The following is a 15,160-nucleotide window of genomic DNA, read 5'->3' as shown; positions in this document are numbered from 1 at the left end:
AGTCAGGTGCTGACCCTCTACGACGCAGGCTGCTGTGAAATGAAACGGCCTATTACCATCCATAAGCAAAACACAAAAGCGTAACAAAAATAGACGTTTATTAACAAGTTATAGAATCCCAAATCCTCCCTTTGAAACAATTAAAAAAAAAAAATACAGGCTTTCTTCCCAAGACAGAGATCAAATCGCTTTTATACTGTAAGGATTTAGCATAATACCCTTTTATTTACTAAAATAATTAACACTCAAGAAGTTGTACACATCTGTGTAAGACTTCACCGGAAAGAAAAGCTGAAGCACCTCTCCTCATGCTCCTTTATCTGACGCCTTCTATTCTTGGACCCTTTAGCTTTAATATCCACAAATCCCTTCAGTGCTCAGAAGCGTTACCTCAACTTGAGGTATTTTCTTTGAAGAGCACTGAAGCCAAGAGGAAGGGTCCTCCCCGTGTGAACACTGAATGGGCCTGTGGGCCGGAAGCACCCAGGCCTGCTTGGGCTTTGACCGCTTTGTGCACGCAGTCCCCGGAGCTTATCATTCACCGTTGAGTTAAACAAAGCCAACTTCGCCTGTCAGGAAACGGAGTTAACACTGACAGAACTTGTCATTATACGGGCTTTCCACGGAAACCCTCGACTCAACTAACCTTCTAGAACTTGGTGCCAGAAGGCGCCGGAGGGCAGGGCGTCAAGCGTTGGGGACCAAGGCGGCCATGTCCTTGCAGAGCATGACGACAGCCTCCTTGTCACCCTTTGGCGCGTCCTCTGTGGCGTCACGGATCATCTGGATGTGGGTTAGGAGGGTGTCTGGCCGCTGAGCCCCCAGCCAGACGTCCTTAATGTACAGAGACACCAGGAACGCTGCGGTGGCTGAGGAAGAGGGCAACAAGGCCATCAGGACACAAAGCTACTCCGCTGGAAAACAAGTCACCCCACCCACACGCCTGGGGACATGGGAGCTTTGCTCGGTACCCAAGTAAACGGTGCCACATGCCTCTGGCAACAGGAGGTGAGCAGGTGTTCAAAACAAATTAATTTTGCTTAAATTTGGGGTTAATCTTTTTTCTTTTAAAAAAATTCATCTTTCTATTTGATCAATGTGTGTGGAACGTGAAAAAAAGTTACTACAAGCCAACTTTCTTCTTGGTCCTGACCACCCGTGCTGAGAACCAGAACCGTGGTTTGAGAAGAGGTTCCAAGGATCCCTTCACGCCATTTCGTCAATAGCATGGGCCAGAGGACAGGGTTTCCCAGGCACAGACTCAACTCCCTGACGGCATCCAGATGAGAGAAGAGGTCACTCCCAGGGTGAGTTCACCTGCCTCGGCTGCTGGCCCATCTCTCTTTCCTGGTCCCCTTACATCCCTCCGTGAAAGGAACAACCCTCTCAGATGGAGGAGGCCACGTGCACATGGTCAGCCTCCCTCTGTTCTCCTTAGCCTTTTAAGCCTTTGCTGCTGGTTCATTCATTCATTCCTGCACTTAATCCCTCACTAAGCACCTGCTAAGTGCCAAGCACATAAACTGTGTGCGTATTTTCGTGCTTGTGCACATATATGCAAATACACACACACACACACACACACGCATCTGTACCCAGGCATCCATCCGCACTGCTGTGAAGCGTAATCTTCACTTGAGTTAATGGCTGAAATGTAGCAAAGCCGCTGCTGTGCAGCGGTTCTGAGGGGCACTTACTTCTCCACTGCAAACACAATCGTCACTGGCACTTGACCAGAGAGCAGAGGCTTCCTCCCTGCCCGCTCACGGCCCCATGGCAAACTGGGTTTAGGTTGGGCCCCATCCATACTTCATCAAGGGTCCCCGACAGGCTCCAAGGACCGGGAGTTGCTCCGGACCCCGCACCCATTAGTGCATTCCTTCAGCCTCTGACGAGCGAACCAGCCTCACCTCGAGTGGCTTCGTCCTTCTCCTTCAGAGACGAGAGGCAGAGGGTCTCGACCGCCGGGCGGAAGGCGCTCCCCGCCGGGCCCTGGGCCGCCAGCTGCAGCATGACCGTGTTGAAGAGGCAGGCCACGCTCTGCGCGGGGCCCGTCAGCTGCTCGGCGCTGCAGGACTGGCTGTACAGCCTGAAGATGCTACTCCTCACAGCACGGTCCCCGAGAAGCTCTGCCACGACCACCGGCTGTGGCAAGATGTGGCTCTTCAGCCAGCCAAGGAGTCCCAAAGCCTCTGCCCTGCCGGGCGGGCGCTCGGCCACCGACCGCAGCACCCAGCCGACCGCCAGGGAGGCGGCGGCGCACGCGAGGCCCGGGGCCTCGCTCTCAGGGGCAGCCCCGTCCACGGGGCCCCGAGCGCAGTCAGGGCCGGGGAACGCGGGCCCCCAGTGGGTCAGTATGGACCTCAGGAGGCCCTTGCACGTCTCCAAGGTGGACGCCTGCAGCTCAGGGTCGGTCGTCTCCTCCGCCTCCCCAGGCCTCCTCTTTCGGCCCCGCGGGCCTTTAGCTCGGGCTGGCACGGCGGGCTTGTTCTTATCCTTGCACATTTCTGTTGTACACGGAGAGGAAGGCAGTGAGACCGACGCTCCCGTCCCCACGCAGCTCCAGGTGGAGGGCGGGTGCCGCAAGGGCGGCCTACAGGCCCCGAGGGCTCGGCCCCAACAGGACACGTTCCTACGCCTGGAGCGCGGCGAGTGCACGTGGGCCTGTGACGGTCCCCGCTGCCATCACGATGAACCCGCTTCATCCTCACCACCGCCCCTCCCCCTCATGGCGAGCACCGGCTGTGGCAGAGCCAGAGCTCAAAGCCAGGCCTCCCCAGCAACCTCTGCAGGGCTACGAGGACAGGTGTGCCCTGTTCCTAAGCCCCGACAGCTTTGGAAACGCTGCTCAGAGAGGCAAACCGCTGGGTGCTCTGTGGGGAGCTGGGCACAGTCTGGGGAACGCCAGTCGGGTCCCGACACTCACTCAGCAGCTCCTTGACTTCGTATTTCTCAATGGCTGCTCTCAGGTCGTCCTGGAGCTTGGCATCTCTCTCGATGAGGCTCCACTTGTGCAGGAGGACGAGGACATCCTTGGTGGACAGCACTGTCTCGTTCACTGTGAAGCGGTTCATGTCCTTGAAGGCCTGCACGACGGTGGCCCGGTACCTCAGCACGGACTCGAGCGCCCCGAAGAAGCTGGTCAGCTGGGCGGGGGCCAAGGTCGGCCTGTCGGGAGCCAACGTCGCAGACTGAGCCCAAGCTGCCTCCTCGTCCCAAAGCCCAGGACGGGGGTGGCTGGGCAACGCCCAGAGGGTCAAATGGCCCACCCGCCGCCGGAGTGTGCCTTTACGACACACAGGGAGCATGGAACCAGCACAACGAACAGGAGAGAGCAAGCCACGGCAGGGGAGGCACAGTGGAGACCGGAGTCCGACCTCCATGCTGGAGGAACAGAAATCTCTGGGAAACCATGGCTGACCAGGGAGAGTGAGGTGGAGAGAGTGTGAGCGTCTGGGCACCAGCCACCTGACACAACACTGTGGGACAGTGGGCTCCCTGTGCCTCACGGCCTCTCAGACTCAGCCCCATCCGTGGTCCAACCCGACGATGGGCACCGGTAAGAAATACGTTCTGAACCCCAGGGAATTTAAAATACGATAGCACCTGCTCCACACGATTTTAGAATTATTTCAAATTGCCATCGGTTCTCAAAAACCAACCTGTCTTTCAACGACCCCGAAATAAGAAACAGGTCTGTCGGCACTGACTTAACAACTTAATTCAAAACAACCTAAGACCAAATGCCCTGTCCTCTATCAAGAAAGTTTTCACTCTGAGATTATAATCTATTTGTGATCAATCTTCTGGTTCCAGTTAGCACACCCCTGTTCCTAAGTCAGAACTCTGAGTGCACAGACTCTATTTTCTCTAAGACGGTGGGATCTGAGGAGAGTGTAGCTCTCTGAGGAAATCAGGGGGATTCTTCTAAGAGGTCATATGAAAATACTGAAATTTTCAAGAAGATTCTGGGATAAGTGAATCTGTGCAGGCTAACGAAGCAGAAGCAAGTCTGGGAACACGCTTTAAGGTGATGGAAAATACGTTCTTTCTACAAAATACACGAGTGCTTGAATCAAAATATCAAGGGAGTTGTTTGTCTGCTAAAAGCCATCTGGTATGACAGGTTTTAGGTGTTTAGAGTGTTAAGTTCTCGCTGTCTTGAAAGGAGCCTCATAAAGTTGAAGTAGAAAAGCAGAAACAGCTAAGAGGTTTCCTAACGTCACCCACAACTGACAGCAGCCGTGTGGCTCAGCCCTGTGAAGCTGTGACCAAGGGGACCACTGAGTGGTGATGTCCACGGGTGACACGGTCACGCCTGGCGGGCAGGGGCTTACCTCAGGTGCTTTGTGAGCACAATGAGAACATACAGGAACTCGTTGACCAGGTGCAGGGCGAGCAGCTTCGGGGGCTCCTGGGACCCTGGCTTGTGAGGAGGCAGGCCCTCAGACTCCACTCCCTTGTCCCCCAGGTTGGTCACCCACAGTGTGTGCAGCAAGGAGATTATGTTGGACAGGAGCTGGGTCTCCAGAAACCTGAAACCAAATACGGAACGCTCGCTGCCATATCCTCTCCTCTCAGCGACCTCTGCTGGAGCAAGGGTGGGGGGCACCTCGGGACACACTTATGCCCACAGTGGCAGCGCCTGGTGGTGGGTGGCAGACTATTCCTTCTCGCAGCGATTCCTTCTGCTCACCCCCACCGCAGCCCCTAAAGTCACAGCATCCACGTGAAAACGGGGAGCCTGCCCTCCAAATGCTGCAACCCAGGGTGGGGCCCCGATTCTCCTTCCTGGTGGGCGACCGCTAGACGGGACGGACTGTTCGGCACGTTTCCAGTCACCACTAAAGCCAGCAGTGAACACCACGGTCTCCACCCCACCTTCTCCCCACTCGACACACCGCTCACACATGAGGCGCTTACTTGCTCTCAAGGATGTGTAAAACCCACGTTAAAAGGCTATAGTCCCGTAGGATCTCGTAGGCAGACTGGGCATCCCGGGCAGCGTTCTGTAGAATTTCCAGAATCCAAATCTGAAAACCCAAAATGAAGAGTTATTTCTCAGTAGGGGAACTGAACTTACCTGGTGAAAGGAACAACTTAAACAACGTTAACGGTATGTCGTATCCATTTCTGGGCGCTGGCCACACAAGAGGCTGGCTCTGCCACGTCTGTAAGAGTGGTGGCCATGGCCGGCCAGAGGACACAGACGTCCACGGCAAGTGCCAGGCACTGGGGCTGACCGCCCCTGCTAACCCATCGTAAGGAACCAACCCACAGGCACAAAGACACGGCTCGGAAAGCACATGGCCCAGTGTGAGCCTGGCAGGGGATGTGGACCCATTTCTAGCCCAAACAGCTGGCGGCCCATTTTGTCCCTTCAGTTTTAGCATCTGGAAGGGAGGACATAAGAATGGGGCCGCCCCTGGAGCTGTGAAGTGGGTATCTTCTCATTCTCCCTCGTCGGGAGAAATAACTATCATACCCAGACTCAAGTTTCTTCCAGCGTGTTTCTTGCTTCTGACTTGCTCCTATTTATACAGGTTTTATATCCGGTCAGACACAAAAGCTGACGGGGCTGGAAGTTAATCCAGATACTGAAAACTCTCCCTACTTACTCCCTCCAGCCACCCAGGGCATTGAGGGGAATGACACACACACACACACATACACACACAAGCTCTCGGTTGAAGGGATTCCCTCCCTGGTTGCAAGACTATCGGCTTCAACTCCCGACTCTTGTTTCCTAGCTGAGTTTCGAGCTTCTGTGCATTTAGTGAAATACTGGTGGCTCAAGAAGGTCTCCGCAAAAGCACGTCAGTCATTTATGGGGGTAATTTGTTGCCAGGTTTCGTAGTCAGCTCCAAAGGTTCATGATCGCTGTTTTGGCTCTGCCCTCTGCACAGACCTCACCACCAGGCGAGGGCACGGGAGAGGAGCCACAAGGAACAGCATTTCAACAGGGAACGGGAGCAGCGAGTGCCAGCCTTTCCCCTCGTGGGAAGTCAGCTTAATGTCACACGAGTGGGTTGGTCACATCCAGGCTGGGATTAGAATTCACACGGGTCTGACTTCCAGATAAAAGCGTGAGCAAAAGCACGGACCTTTCGTTCTCAAACAGACCGCGGGGCCCGCCTACCTGTGCCTCGTCGTCACACAGGGGGCTGCTGAAGAAGGCCAGGATGGTGTGGAAGACCCCTCGCCGGGCGTAGAGCTCGTAGCAGTGTTTGTCCCGCATCCCCTGCCGCAGGATCCCGAACACCCATTCCTGTTCTGTCTTTTGCTGTGACCCAGGAGAAACGGGAAACTACTGTTATGCAAGTGAAAGACGGCTCTTCCGACCCCACCATTTTCAAGTGGTGGCAACGGAAGCAGCCACGGCAGCAAACAGTCTGTCTATTTCTGATTATGTGATCAGAATCCCTCAACAGCCGATTCGGTTCCTTCAGATCAGAAGGAAAGGAGCGGGTCAAGTTCACACACCGCACTATGTCCACTCGAGCAGGTGTCCTACAAAAGCACATTTAATGCTTAACCCGGCCATTCGCCAAGAAAATACGAGAACGCCACACAGCTTAGGCCTCAGAAGTTTTTTAAGGTGTGAGAAGCCACCTAAAACTTAACGCGTGGAGTGAAAAGCATTTCTACGAGCAAGACCACGTGATCTTCTTGCTCCAACACGGCTCGCGCAGCCATGCCACCAACTGTGCCAAGCAAGGCGAGGATGACAGGACAGCAGTGGCTGCAAGTCCAAAAGAGGAGTCTTCTGGGGGCCCCCGGGGACTCGAGAAGCATTACCTCAAAGTCTGAGCTGAAGAAGAACTGGTAGAAGCCTGGAACCTTGTTCATATTCAAGTACTCGTGTGACAGCAGGAACTTGCTGATCTTCAGGTACATGTGTTCCTCTGAGGACAAAGGCAGACAGTGGCTTCCAGCAGGCACCAGCGGGACCCTCGTGCTCTGCTGGAGTTGGGGAACGGGATCTGGGGGGGCAGACATCAATCCCTTCCCCCCGGGGAGCTTTTGCATCCTTATCCAGGTTAGCAGCTCCCGAGAATCAGGCTGCAATAAGGCACCTTAGTTCTGTGCTGCGTGCAGACTTTGGCTCACAGTTCCGAGACCGCGAGCTGCCCCTCCCCAGCCAGCAGCCCACTGTGCAAGCTCCAACCAGCTGGTACGCAGAGTGGAACCTGGTTACACAGGTGGCTGACACCCAGCCCCGTCAGCCTCCAAATGAAGGTCACTGTCACAGCACAGGAGGCTCAGACACCCCCGGGGCACTTGGCTCTGGAATGCAACGAGGCCGATGGGGACAGATGCTTCCTCCCCCTTGATCGCCACCTCCAACCTGTCCAGACGCCTGGGTCCTCGGAGCCACCCCGTGCCCACTGCTGCTTATGCCCCTGACCCTGACATGAGGTCTGAGAGGCTGCACTGGACAGAAGGCCAAGACCAACCACCATGGCCTCTGCTAAGATATTTTCTTGGAACAGTCTTTTTCTTTAGAGTCTACAAATGACCAATTACTCGCTTTCCTCCAGTAATTTCTAAGGAGAAGAAAAAATATGCAAGAGTAAACGAACACTAGATCTGAATTCTAACAGCTGAATTGACTACAGATGAATTGTGGGGCCTCGGACAAGCTATGTGACCATGGGGGCTTCAGGCGGGGGACTGCTTCCCCATTTGAATACGACCGTGCCACTGGATGACCCGGACACGTCCCTTCTCACACATGTGACGGACCACGCCTGCGGGACTGACGCCGACAAGTGGACGTGATCAGTCTCGACATTTCAACCTCACCCCAACCTAGTCCTACCAGCAGTACCTGGTTTCAAAATCTGCAGGGCTGCTTTGGCAATGAAGAGAGTCAAGGTAAAGGTGAGTCTCATGTTCTGAGTTCGGATCCCATTCCGGACTACATCCAACAGGTAAAGTAGCTTAAAACCAGGAAAGAAGAAGGGGAGAAAAAAAAAAGAATTTTCAGAACAGCTGTGATCAGCCTTGGCTCGTGCAGCTTAAACCACAGCTTTGCCGGGTGGCCTGCTCCTCACATCCCGGGACGCATATAAAGGCAACGTCCCTGCTCACTGCCATCTTAAGAGTGCTTCTGCTGTCCCTTGAGGAGCCAGGGAGGTGCACACAGGTGGAGAGAACCCTGGCTTCACACCCCAACAACCCAGTCTGCTCCGGTTCCCCGCCACCTTGGGGCACACGCTTTTGAGCCTCAGTGCGTCCTGGGTAACAGCTGTCTCAGCCACAGCCCAGGCCAAAGAAACCGAACCGCTCTGCCCACCTCCGCACAAGAAGACTGTCGAAAGGGGAGAGCTTTCTCAATCTCCCCGGAGTTGAGAAGCAGAGGCAACCCCCAGCATCATCACTCCCTGAAGGGGAACGGACCTCGGTTCCTTATCAGAAGGCTCCCGACAACACGCTTCTGTGTTACGCAAAAGGCCTTCTACCGGATGCGGCGGAGAACCGGCTCCCTGAAGCGCACTCACCTGGGGCTGCTCTCGGAACCGTGCCCCCTCCAGCTGCGAGTAGTAGGCCGCCAGGACGTAGTAGGCCGCAGCTCGCATCTGAGGGTCATAGCTGCTGAGAGCCGCGACGGTTAGGCCCAGAGAATTGGAGTCCAAAAATTTTCGACAATCTACCACAAATTCTATGGGAAATAAAATAGAGCATTAAATACACACACACACACACACACACGATCACAATGCTTGTGCAACACGGACAATTAAATTTCCTTTTGCATTTTGCCGACATCAGCAACAAGTGCTAGCTAGATACAAGAAATACAGGTCTCTCCAGCCCCCCTTAGCTTCTGCTGAAGTTGGACAAAAGCCTGTCTTCCCTTTTATGACAAGAAGCTATACTTTCAACTTCTAAAATGCTTATAAATCCCAATCAGGACTATTTCATTACTTCTCACAACATTCAACGAGCCAGAGAAGAACGGAGGTGCCATTCAGACCCGAGACATGAGATCAGAGCATGCTGGTGACCTGGGGGACACGACCGCGGAGCCAGCAGAGAAAACCAGCTCCCCGTTTCCACCTTGTTCAGTCTGCAGCATCTGAGTTCCTAGCTACAAACACCGCTAAGGAAAATACCAAAGGCAGGGAAGCTGGGAAATTCAGCCAGTGCAAACCAGTCTGACCCGGCCCAACAATTCTATGAAGGATTAACTTATATGCATTCTGCAACCCTAGTCCTTTCTTTAAGCAAACCACGAAAATCTCATAGAAGAGAGGCTCACCACACTGAGCAAAAGTTAGAGTCTAAAGAGTTTGCTAGCTGATATCCATCTGTTAGATGTGAGGCCTTGTAAAAACCCATAATCACGTCAGGAAATGTGACCAAGCAGGAAGGTCAGATATACAAGGGGACCCCAAGGACCACAACTTAAAGGGCTTGGTTACCAATAACAAAATTCAGGACGCTTTAAACCCTCTTTAAGAAAGACCCAGGCCCTTTTACAACATAAATACTGTCATAAGTTAGAAGATAAAACCTGTGAAGAAAAACCTTGGGACAGAGATGGGTCACCATGTTTAAAAATGATGACGCAGGGTTTGGTCATGATCATCACCCATGCAGATGTTCTTTAGGCTGAGGCACCGGTGATGTGGTTAAATGAGGCACTAAATACAAACCAAGTGAAAAGAACACCCACAAACCAAGTGAAATGTGCAATCTTGGAATATACTATCTATTGATAAAAGATACACCACTAATGATGTTTTTAAAAAGCCAAGTCTTTTTTTTTCTTCTTTTCCCAAAGTGAGACTTTTAAAAGGGTAATTTTGGCAATTTAAAAACGTTGAGCATGAACAGTAAGAGAAAAACTACCAATCAGCTACTCCTCTGTACTGTAATCCAAACAGCTACACGCATGGGCACGCGATGGTCCCCCAATGAGTGGTTGCCCAAAGGTGAATTCACTTTAAACCATAAAGTGTCCTTGTCCCTCAGAAGTAGCACAGCTCCTTGTAACTTCCACCAGCACTGCCTCCCCCCACCGCCCCGCGAAGGGCAACCAATGGCTGCGTGGATGCTTCCGCACGGTCCCCTTCCTCTTTCTCAATGTTTATGCCGCCTCAAGGGAGAACCAGGATTTCCACTTCCAGCCAAAAGTGGCAGAAACCGGATTCCCCTGTCCACCTGAAGCAACTAAAAAACCAGACTGAACAAGTAAAACAAGGATTTGCAAGACACTGGACATGAGGCGATAAAGGAGAGCAATCTCCAAGAGTGAAAATGAACAGGATGAACCTTCCGAGAGTCCCAGCTCGCAGCCTGGAGGCTTCTAGGCTGAGACTGGAGAGCTCGGGGTTGTGTGAGAGATGGAGCAGGAGGCCTGGGAGGCCAAGGCGGCCAGATGTCACAAGGGAGAGTCCCAGAGAAGAGAGTTCCACGGAGAGAGCACCAGGCTCTTTGGCCGAGTGCCCCGCCCCGGCAAGAGTGTACGAGGAAGCTACCGAGGCTGAGGACCAAAGACAACCCCAGGCTCACACCTGCCTGGACATGGGTCCTGTCCCACCAGCCCGGGTGAAACCCTCACATTCACCGGGAGAGGGCACACTGCTTAGCAGGGTGTTTCTTCAGTGGTGAGGTGAAGTCTGTCTGTCCTGGACTAAAATGCTGCTTTGGTCCTACCTAACAGAGATTCAAAGCAAGGCTGGAAGGATCAAATCATGTCTAAGCAGCTCAAACGTGTCCTAGAACAAAGCTCAAGAACATTCACAGGAATACGAACATATCCAGCAGCAGGGCGCCTGAGCGGCTCAGTTGGTAAAGCATCTGATTCTTGATTTCAGCTCGGGTCAAGATCTCAGTTTATGAGTTTGAGCCCCGCTCGAATTCCTCTTTCCCTCTCTCTCTCTGTGCCTCCCCAGCTTCCGTGCATGTGTGCGTGCGTATTCTCAAAATAAATCAATAAACTTAAAAAAATAAAAAATATCCAGCACCAAATAAGGTAAAATTCACAGTGTCTGCTTTACACTAAAAAATTATCAGACATTCAAACAAGAAGGAATATAGCCCATTAGAAAAATCCACCATTTGAAGATGACTCAGATAGGACAAAGGTAACAGAACTAGAATTCTAGTGTAACTAATATAACTATATTCTACGTGTACAAGGAGCTAGAGACAATACTGAAAATGTTAACTAGACACATGGAAACTATAAAAACCCAAACCAAGGTTCCAAAGATGAAAATTAAAATGTCAGAGATGAAAAATGCCCTGAAGGAGATTATTAACAGATTAGACATCACAGAAAAAGAGATTAATGAACTCTAAGACAGCAACAGAAATGATCCAAATTGAAACACACAGAGAAAAAAAATTTTACACCAGGAACAGAACATCAGTGAGCTGTGGGATCATTTTCAAGTGAGCTAATATATGTGTAGTTGAAGTCCTGAAAAGTTTGAAGAAACAATGGCCAAAGTTTTTCCAAATTTGACAAGAACTATAAACCTACAGAGCCAAGCTCACTGAACACCCCAACTACAAGAAACATAAAGAAAGTCACACGAAAGCACATAATTAAACTGCTTGAAACCAATAAGAAAATCTTCAAAGCAGTCACACAACATATACAGAAACAAAAGTAGGAACGACGGTTGGTTGCTTGTTAGAAACAATGCAATCCAAAAATCAGGTGGCATCATCTTTCAAGTACGGTAAGAAAAAAAACCTGTCAGTCTAGAATTTTATACCCCATGAAAACCTTTTAAAAGTTAAGGTTTTTTTCCTATGAAAAACCTGAAAGAACTGATTAGCAGACATGAATGACCAGAATTCTTTTTTGAGAGAGACAGACAGACAGACAGACTGCGCAATCGGGGCAGGAGAGACAGAGAGAATCTTAAACAGGTCCCATGCTCATTGTAGAGAGAGCCCGATTCCACAATGTTGGGATCATGACCTAAGCCGAAAATCAAAAAGTCAGACACTCAACTGACTGAGTCATCCAGGTGCCCCTCTTTTTTATTAATTTTATTTATTGTGTGAGAGAGAGAAAGAGTACAAGCAGGGGAGGGGCAGAAAGAGGGAGAGAGAATCCCAAGCGGGCTCTGTGCTATCAGGGATTTAATTTCACAAACCATGAGATCATGACTTGAGCCGAGATTAAGAGTCAGACACCCAACTGACTGAGTCACCCAGGTACCCCTCAACTACAAGAGCTCTTTTTTTTTAACTTTTTGTGAGGGGGGAGGGGCAGAAAGAGAGGGAGACACAAAATCTGAAGCAGTCTCCAGTATCAACACAGAGCCCGATGTGAGGCCTGAATTTACAGACTGTGAGATCATGACCTGAGCCAAAGTTGGACGCTTAACCGACTGAGCCACCCAGGCGCCCCTGAAACTACAAGAATTCTTAAAGGAAGTACTTCAGGCAGAAGGAAAGAGATAGGAATCTGAGTCTACACAGAGGAATGAAGAGAACCAGAAAGGGCAACTGTAAAATGATAAATATAAGACATTTAAATCTCTTTAAAAGGTAACCGACAATCTGAAGCAAAAACAACAACATATTGTGGGTGTCACAGCACACAGGAGTAAAACGTATGGTAAGAACAGCATGGAAAGCCAGGAGGGGCAGGGATGGATTAATACTGTTGTACGGTGCTTCTACTATCCACAGAGTGGTATATAATCCCACTTGAAAGTGAACTGCAATAAACTGAAGGGGAGTACTACACACCCTAACACACACACACACACACACACACACACACACACACACACACACGTGCACTGTAGCTAAAAGCCAACAAAGAAAACAACACAGAATCGGACCAATAATCACACTAAATGTAAAGGGTGTACACATTCCAACTAAAAGGCAGAGATGGTCAGACTGGATTTCAAAAAGGCAGAGCCCAAATCCATGTGTCAACAGGAAACCACTTTTAATACCAACATGCAGATTACAAGTAAAAGGATGAAAAAAGAATAATGGGAAGCCTCTTGGGCTCCAAGAGTGTACAGACTAAATTTTATCATTTCTAATAAGTGACTAGTTTTGATGAGGAAGGAAAACTCAAAAAGCTTAAAAAAAAACCATCCAACTGTGGGATAGCATACTGTTTCGGGAAAGACGAGATGTGGTAAGATACAGCTACACACCTCCATAACCAACACACATAAATGGAATATATTTGAGACCGAGAACAGTCTAAACATTTAATATCACGCTCACTAAAAACAGCTAGTACTCAGCTGGCTAGGGTATTTTTAGTAATCAGCGACATTCTCTAAGACAAATGGACTTTCCACGTGTCCATGAGGAAAAGTCAATTTCACGTCGGTGGTCATCTGCTGTTTCATGAAGTCCTGGCTTTGTAACATTTAAGGAAAAAAGCTGCCATGGGGGTGCAGAAAGTATAATAGGCTATTAAAAAAACGGTCATAAACACCACCACTCTGTTTCAGGGCCCTCGCGAACAGCAATTTGGCCTTGCGGTAACAGATCTTCAGATGCTACCTGAAGATTAAAGATTCAACCAGGCTCAACCAGCATGGTTCTCCAGGATTAAAATAAACAGCAGCCCCTCTTTTGTGGGCTTCAGTGGTGGTATTATGGAGCTGCCAGGCTCCTCCTGACGCCTCCTTCTACACCACTTCCCTCCAGGGCGGCCTGGCAGGTGAGAGAGGAGTCCACGGGGCCTGTGTCCCCGTGGTCTGGTGACGAGGCTCAGAGAGCTGCACACCGGCCTCCCCGTTTGGCGGCACACGTGATTTAGGAGCTGAAGATCTCAGTCCAGTTCTGTTGAGGGCAAGAATTCACTGTGGAAAAAGCATCTGTCACTGTCATTGCTAACAGCCCTGGCTGACCCTGTTTCTCAGCCAAGGACTCAAAGCAGGGAAGCAGTAAGGTTAAGAAAACAGGTTCCCCTTTTTAGCAAAAGGCTGAACGGGAGAAGTGAGACTGTAGTTTCTCTGAAGTCTGGCAGTCACGCTTAAAAACTAATCACATGCCCAATTTAGGATCGCAAGACGTTAGCAACACTCGGACCCAGGTGTCACTGCAGGAAGTAACAACATTTTGTCGAGAGCTTTCTGTGCTACACACGGTACGAAGGACTCACGAGCATAATGTGGGGTAAACGGAGCTGAGACAAGAGAACACATAATGCATAAAGTTCAAATACAGGGCCCTGGCTCCTGTTGGGGAGGAAGGGATACTGACTAGGGAGAGCTGCCCACTATGTTCTGCTCCTTGATCCAGCTGGTGATTTCACCAAAACTCCCACCAAACACATAGGATTTGTGGTCGTTTCTCTACATCACACTTCAATTAAAGTTCATTTAAAACATTCTTTGTGATGGAGCGCCTGGGTGGCTCAGTCGGTTAAGCGTCCGATTTTGGCTCAGGTCACGATCTCACAGTTTGTGGGTTCGAGCCCCACGTCGGGCTCTGTGCTGACAGCTCCGAGCCTGGAGCCTGCCTAGGATTCTGTGTCTCCTTCTCTCTCTCTCTCCACCCCTCCCCTGCTCGCGTGCTCTCTCTCTCAGATATAAATAAACATTAAAAAAAAAGTTAAAAAACAAAACAAAACATTCTTCATGCTTGCTTCACCAGAGCAAAAGCAAAGAGAAAAACACGTGTTAAAAAGAATATGAAAAATAGATTCATGATTTAATTCAACAACAATAAACCTAGCCTACATTGGCCATATGCTGTTCATAGATTTCTGTTCTGTTCAACTTACCGTTTTACTGCTAGAAATTTCCCTACAAACTGGTATGCTTCCTTTTATCAGACGACAAAATTTATTTAAAACATTACGTTTCTACTTTTTGTTCTGGACGATAAGTATTCCTGAGCAAAATTTAATGACCTAATTTTTGTTTGTTTCTTTTAATATTTTCATACTTTCGTATCTCTATCCACCTCTATACTTTTCAAAATTTTCTGCTTTACTGTGAATGACTTTAGTGCAACTGGTATTTTAAGCTACCACAAATCCTTTTTAGGGCAGGCATGTTTTGCAAATCTTCCTACCTGTATCATGCCAATAGAACTTAAAATAGGCTGTGTTTGGAGATTTCCCTAACTTAAAAGCCCACTTCCTAATTAGCTCTCTTCACAAAAGGCCTCCCAGACACTGTCCTCCCGACCCAAAAAGGGCAATCTT

The 15,160-nt window shown here is 50.0% G+C and overlaps 1 protein-coding gene across 5 annotated transcripts in view; it reads right to left on the bottom strand.

Moving 5' to 3' along the window:
• URB1 (URB1 ribosome biogenesis homolog) overlaps window positions 1-15,160 on the bottom strand; it is an 84,799-nt gene that overhangs the window by 11,761 nt on the left and 57,878 nt on the right. For 3 of the 5 annotated variants that reach the window (XM_042998667.1, XM_042998669.1, XM_042998670.1), the window contains 9 exons: window positions 8,505-8,665; window positions 7,832-7,943; window positions 6,799-6,905; window positions 6,140-6,283; window positions 4,924-5,033; window positions 4,338-4,535; window positions 2,927-3,168; window positions 1,911-2,507; window positions 82-869 (listed from right to left, as the gene is read on the bottom strand). In XM_042998667.1, the coding sequence (XP_042854601.1) occupies window positions 688-869; window positions 1,911-2,507; window positions 2,927-3,168; window positions 4,338-4,535; window positions 4,924-5,033; window positions 6,140-6,283; window positions 6,799-6,905; window positions 7,832-7,943; window positions 8,505-8,665 (1,853 nt within the window). In that variant the 3' untranslated portion in view covers window positions 82-687. Of the gene's footprint in view, window positions 1-81; window positions 870-1,910; window positions 2,508-2,926; window positions 3,169-4,337; window positions 4,536-4,923; window positions 5,034-6,139; window positions 6,284-6,798; window positions 6,906-7,831; window positions 7,944-8,504; window positions 8,666-15,160 lie in introns of those variants that run through there. The other 2 variants (XM_042998668.1, XR_006222088.1) reach the window with 2 other exon arrangements.

The sequence above is a fragment of the Panthera tigris genome, chromosome C2 (genome assembly GCF_018350195.1).
Source record: "Panthera tigris isolate Pti1 chromosome C2, P.tigris_Pti1_mat1.1, whole genome shotgun sequence".
NCBI classification, from domain to species: Eukaryota; Metazoa; Chordata; class Mammalia; order Carnivora; family Felidae; genus Panthera; species Panthera tigris.
The sequence above is the reverse complement of the archived record's forward strand: the minus strand, read 5'-3'. Positions and strand labels throughout refer to the sequence as shown.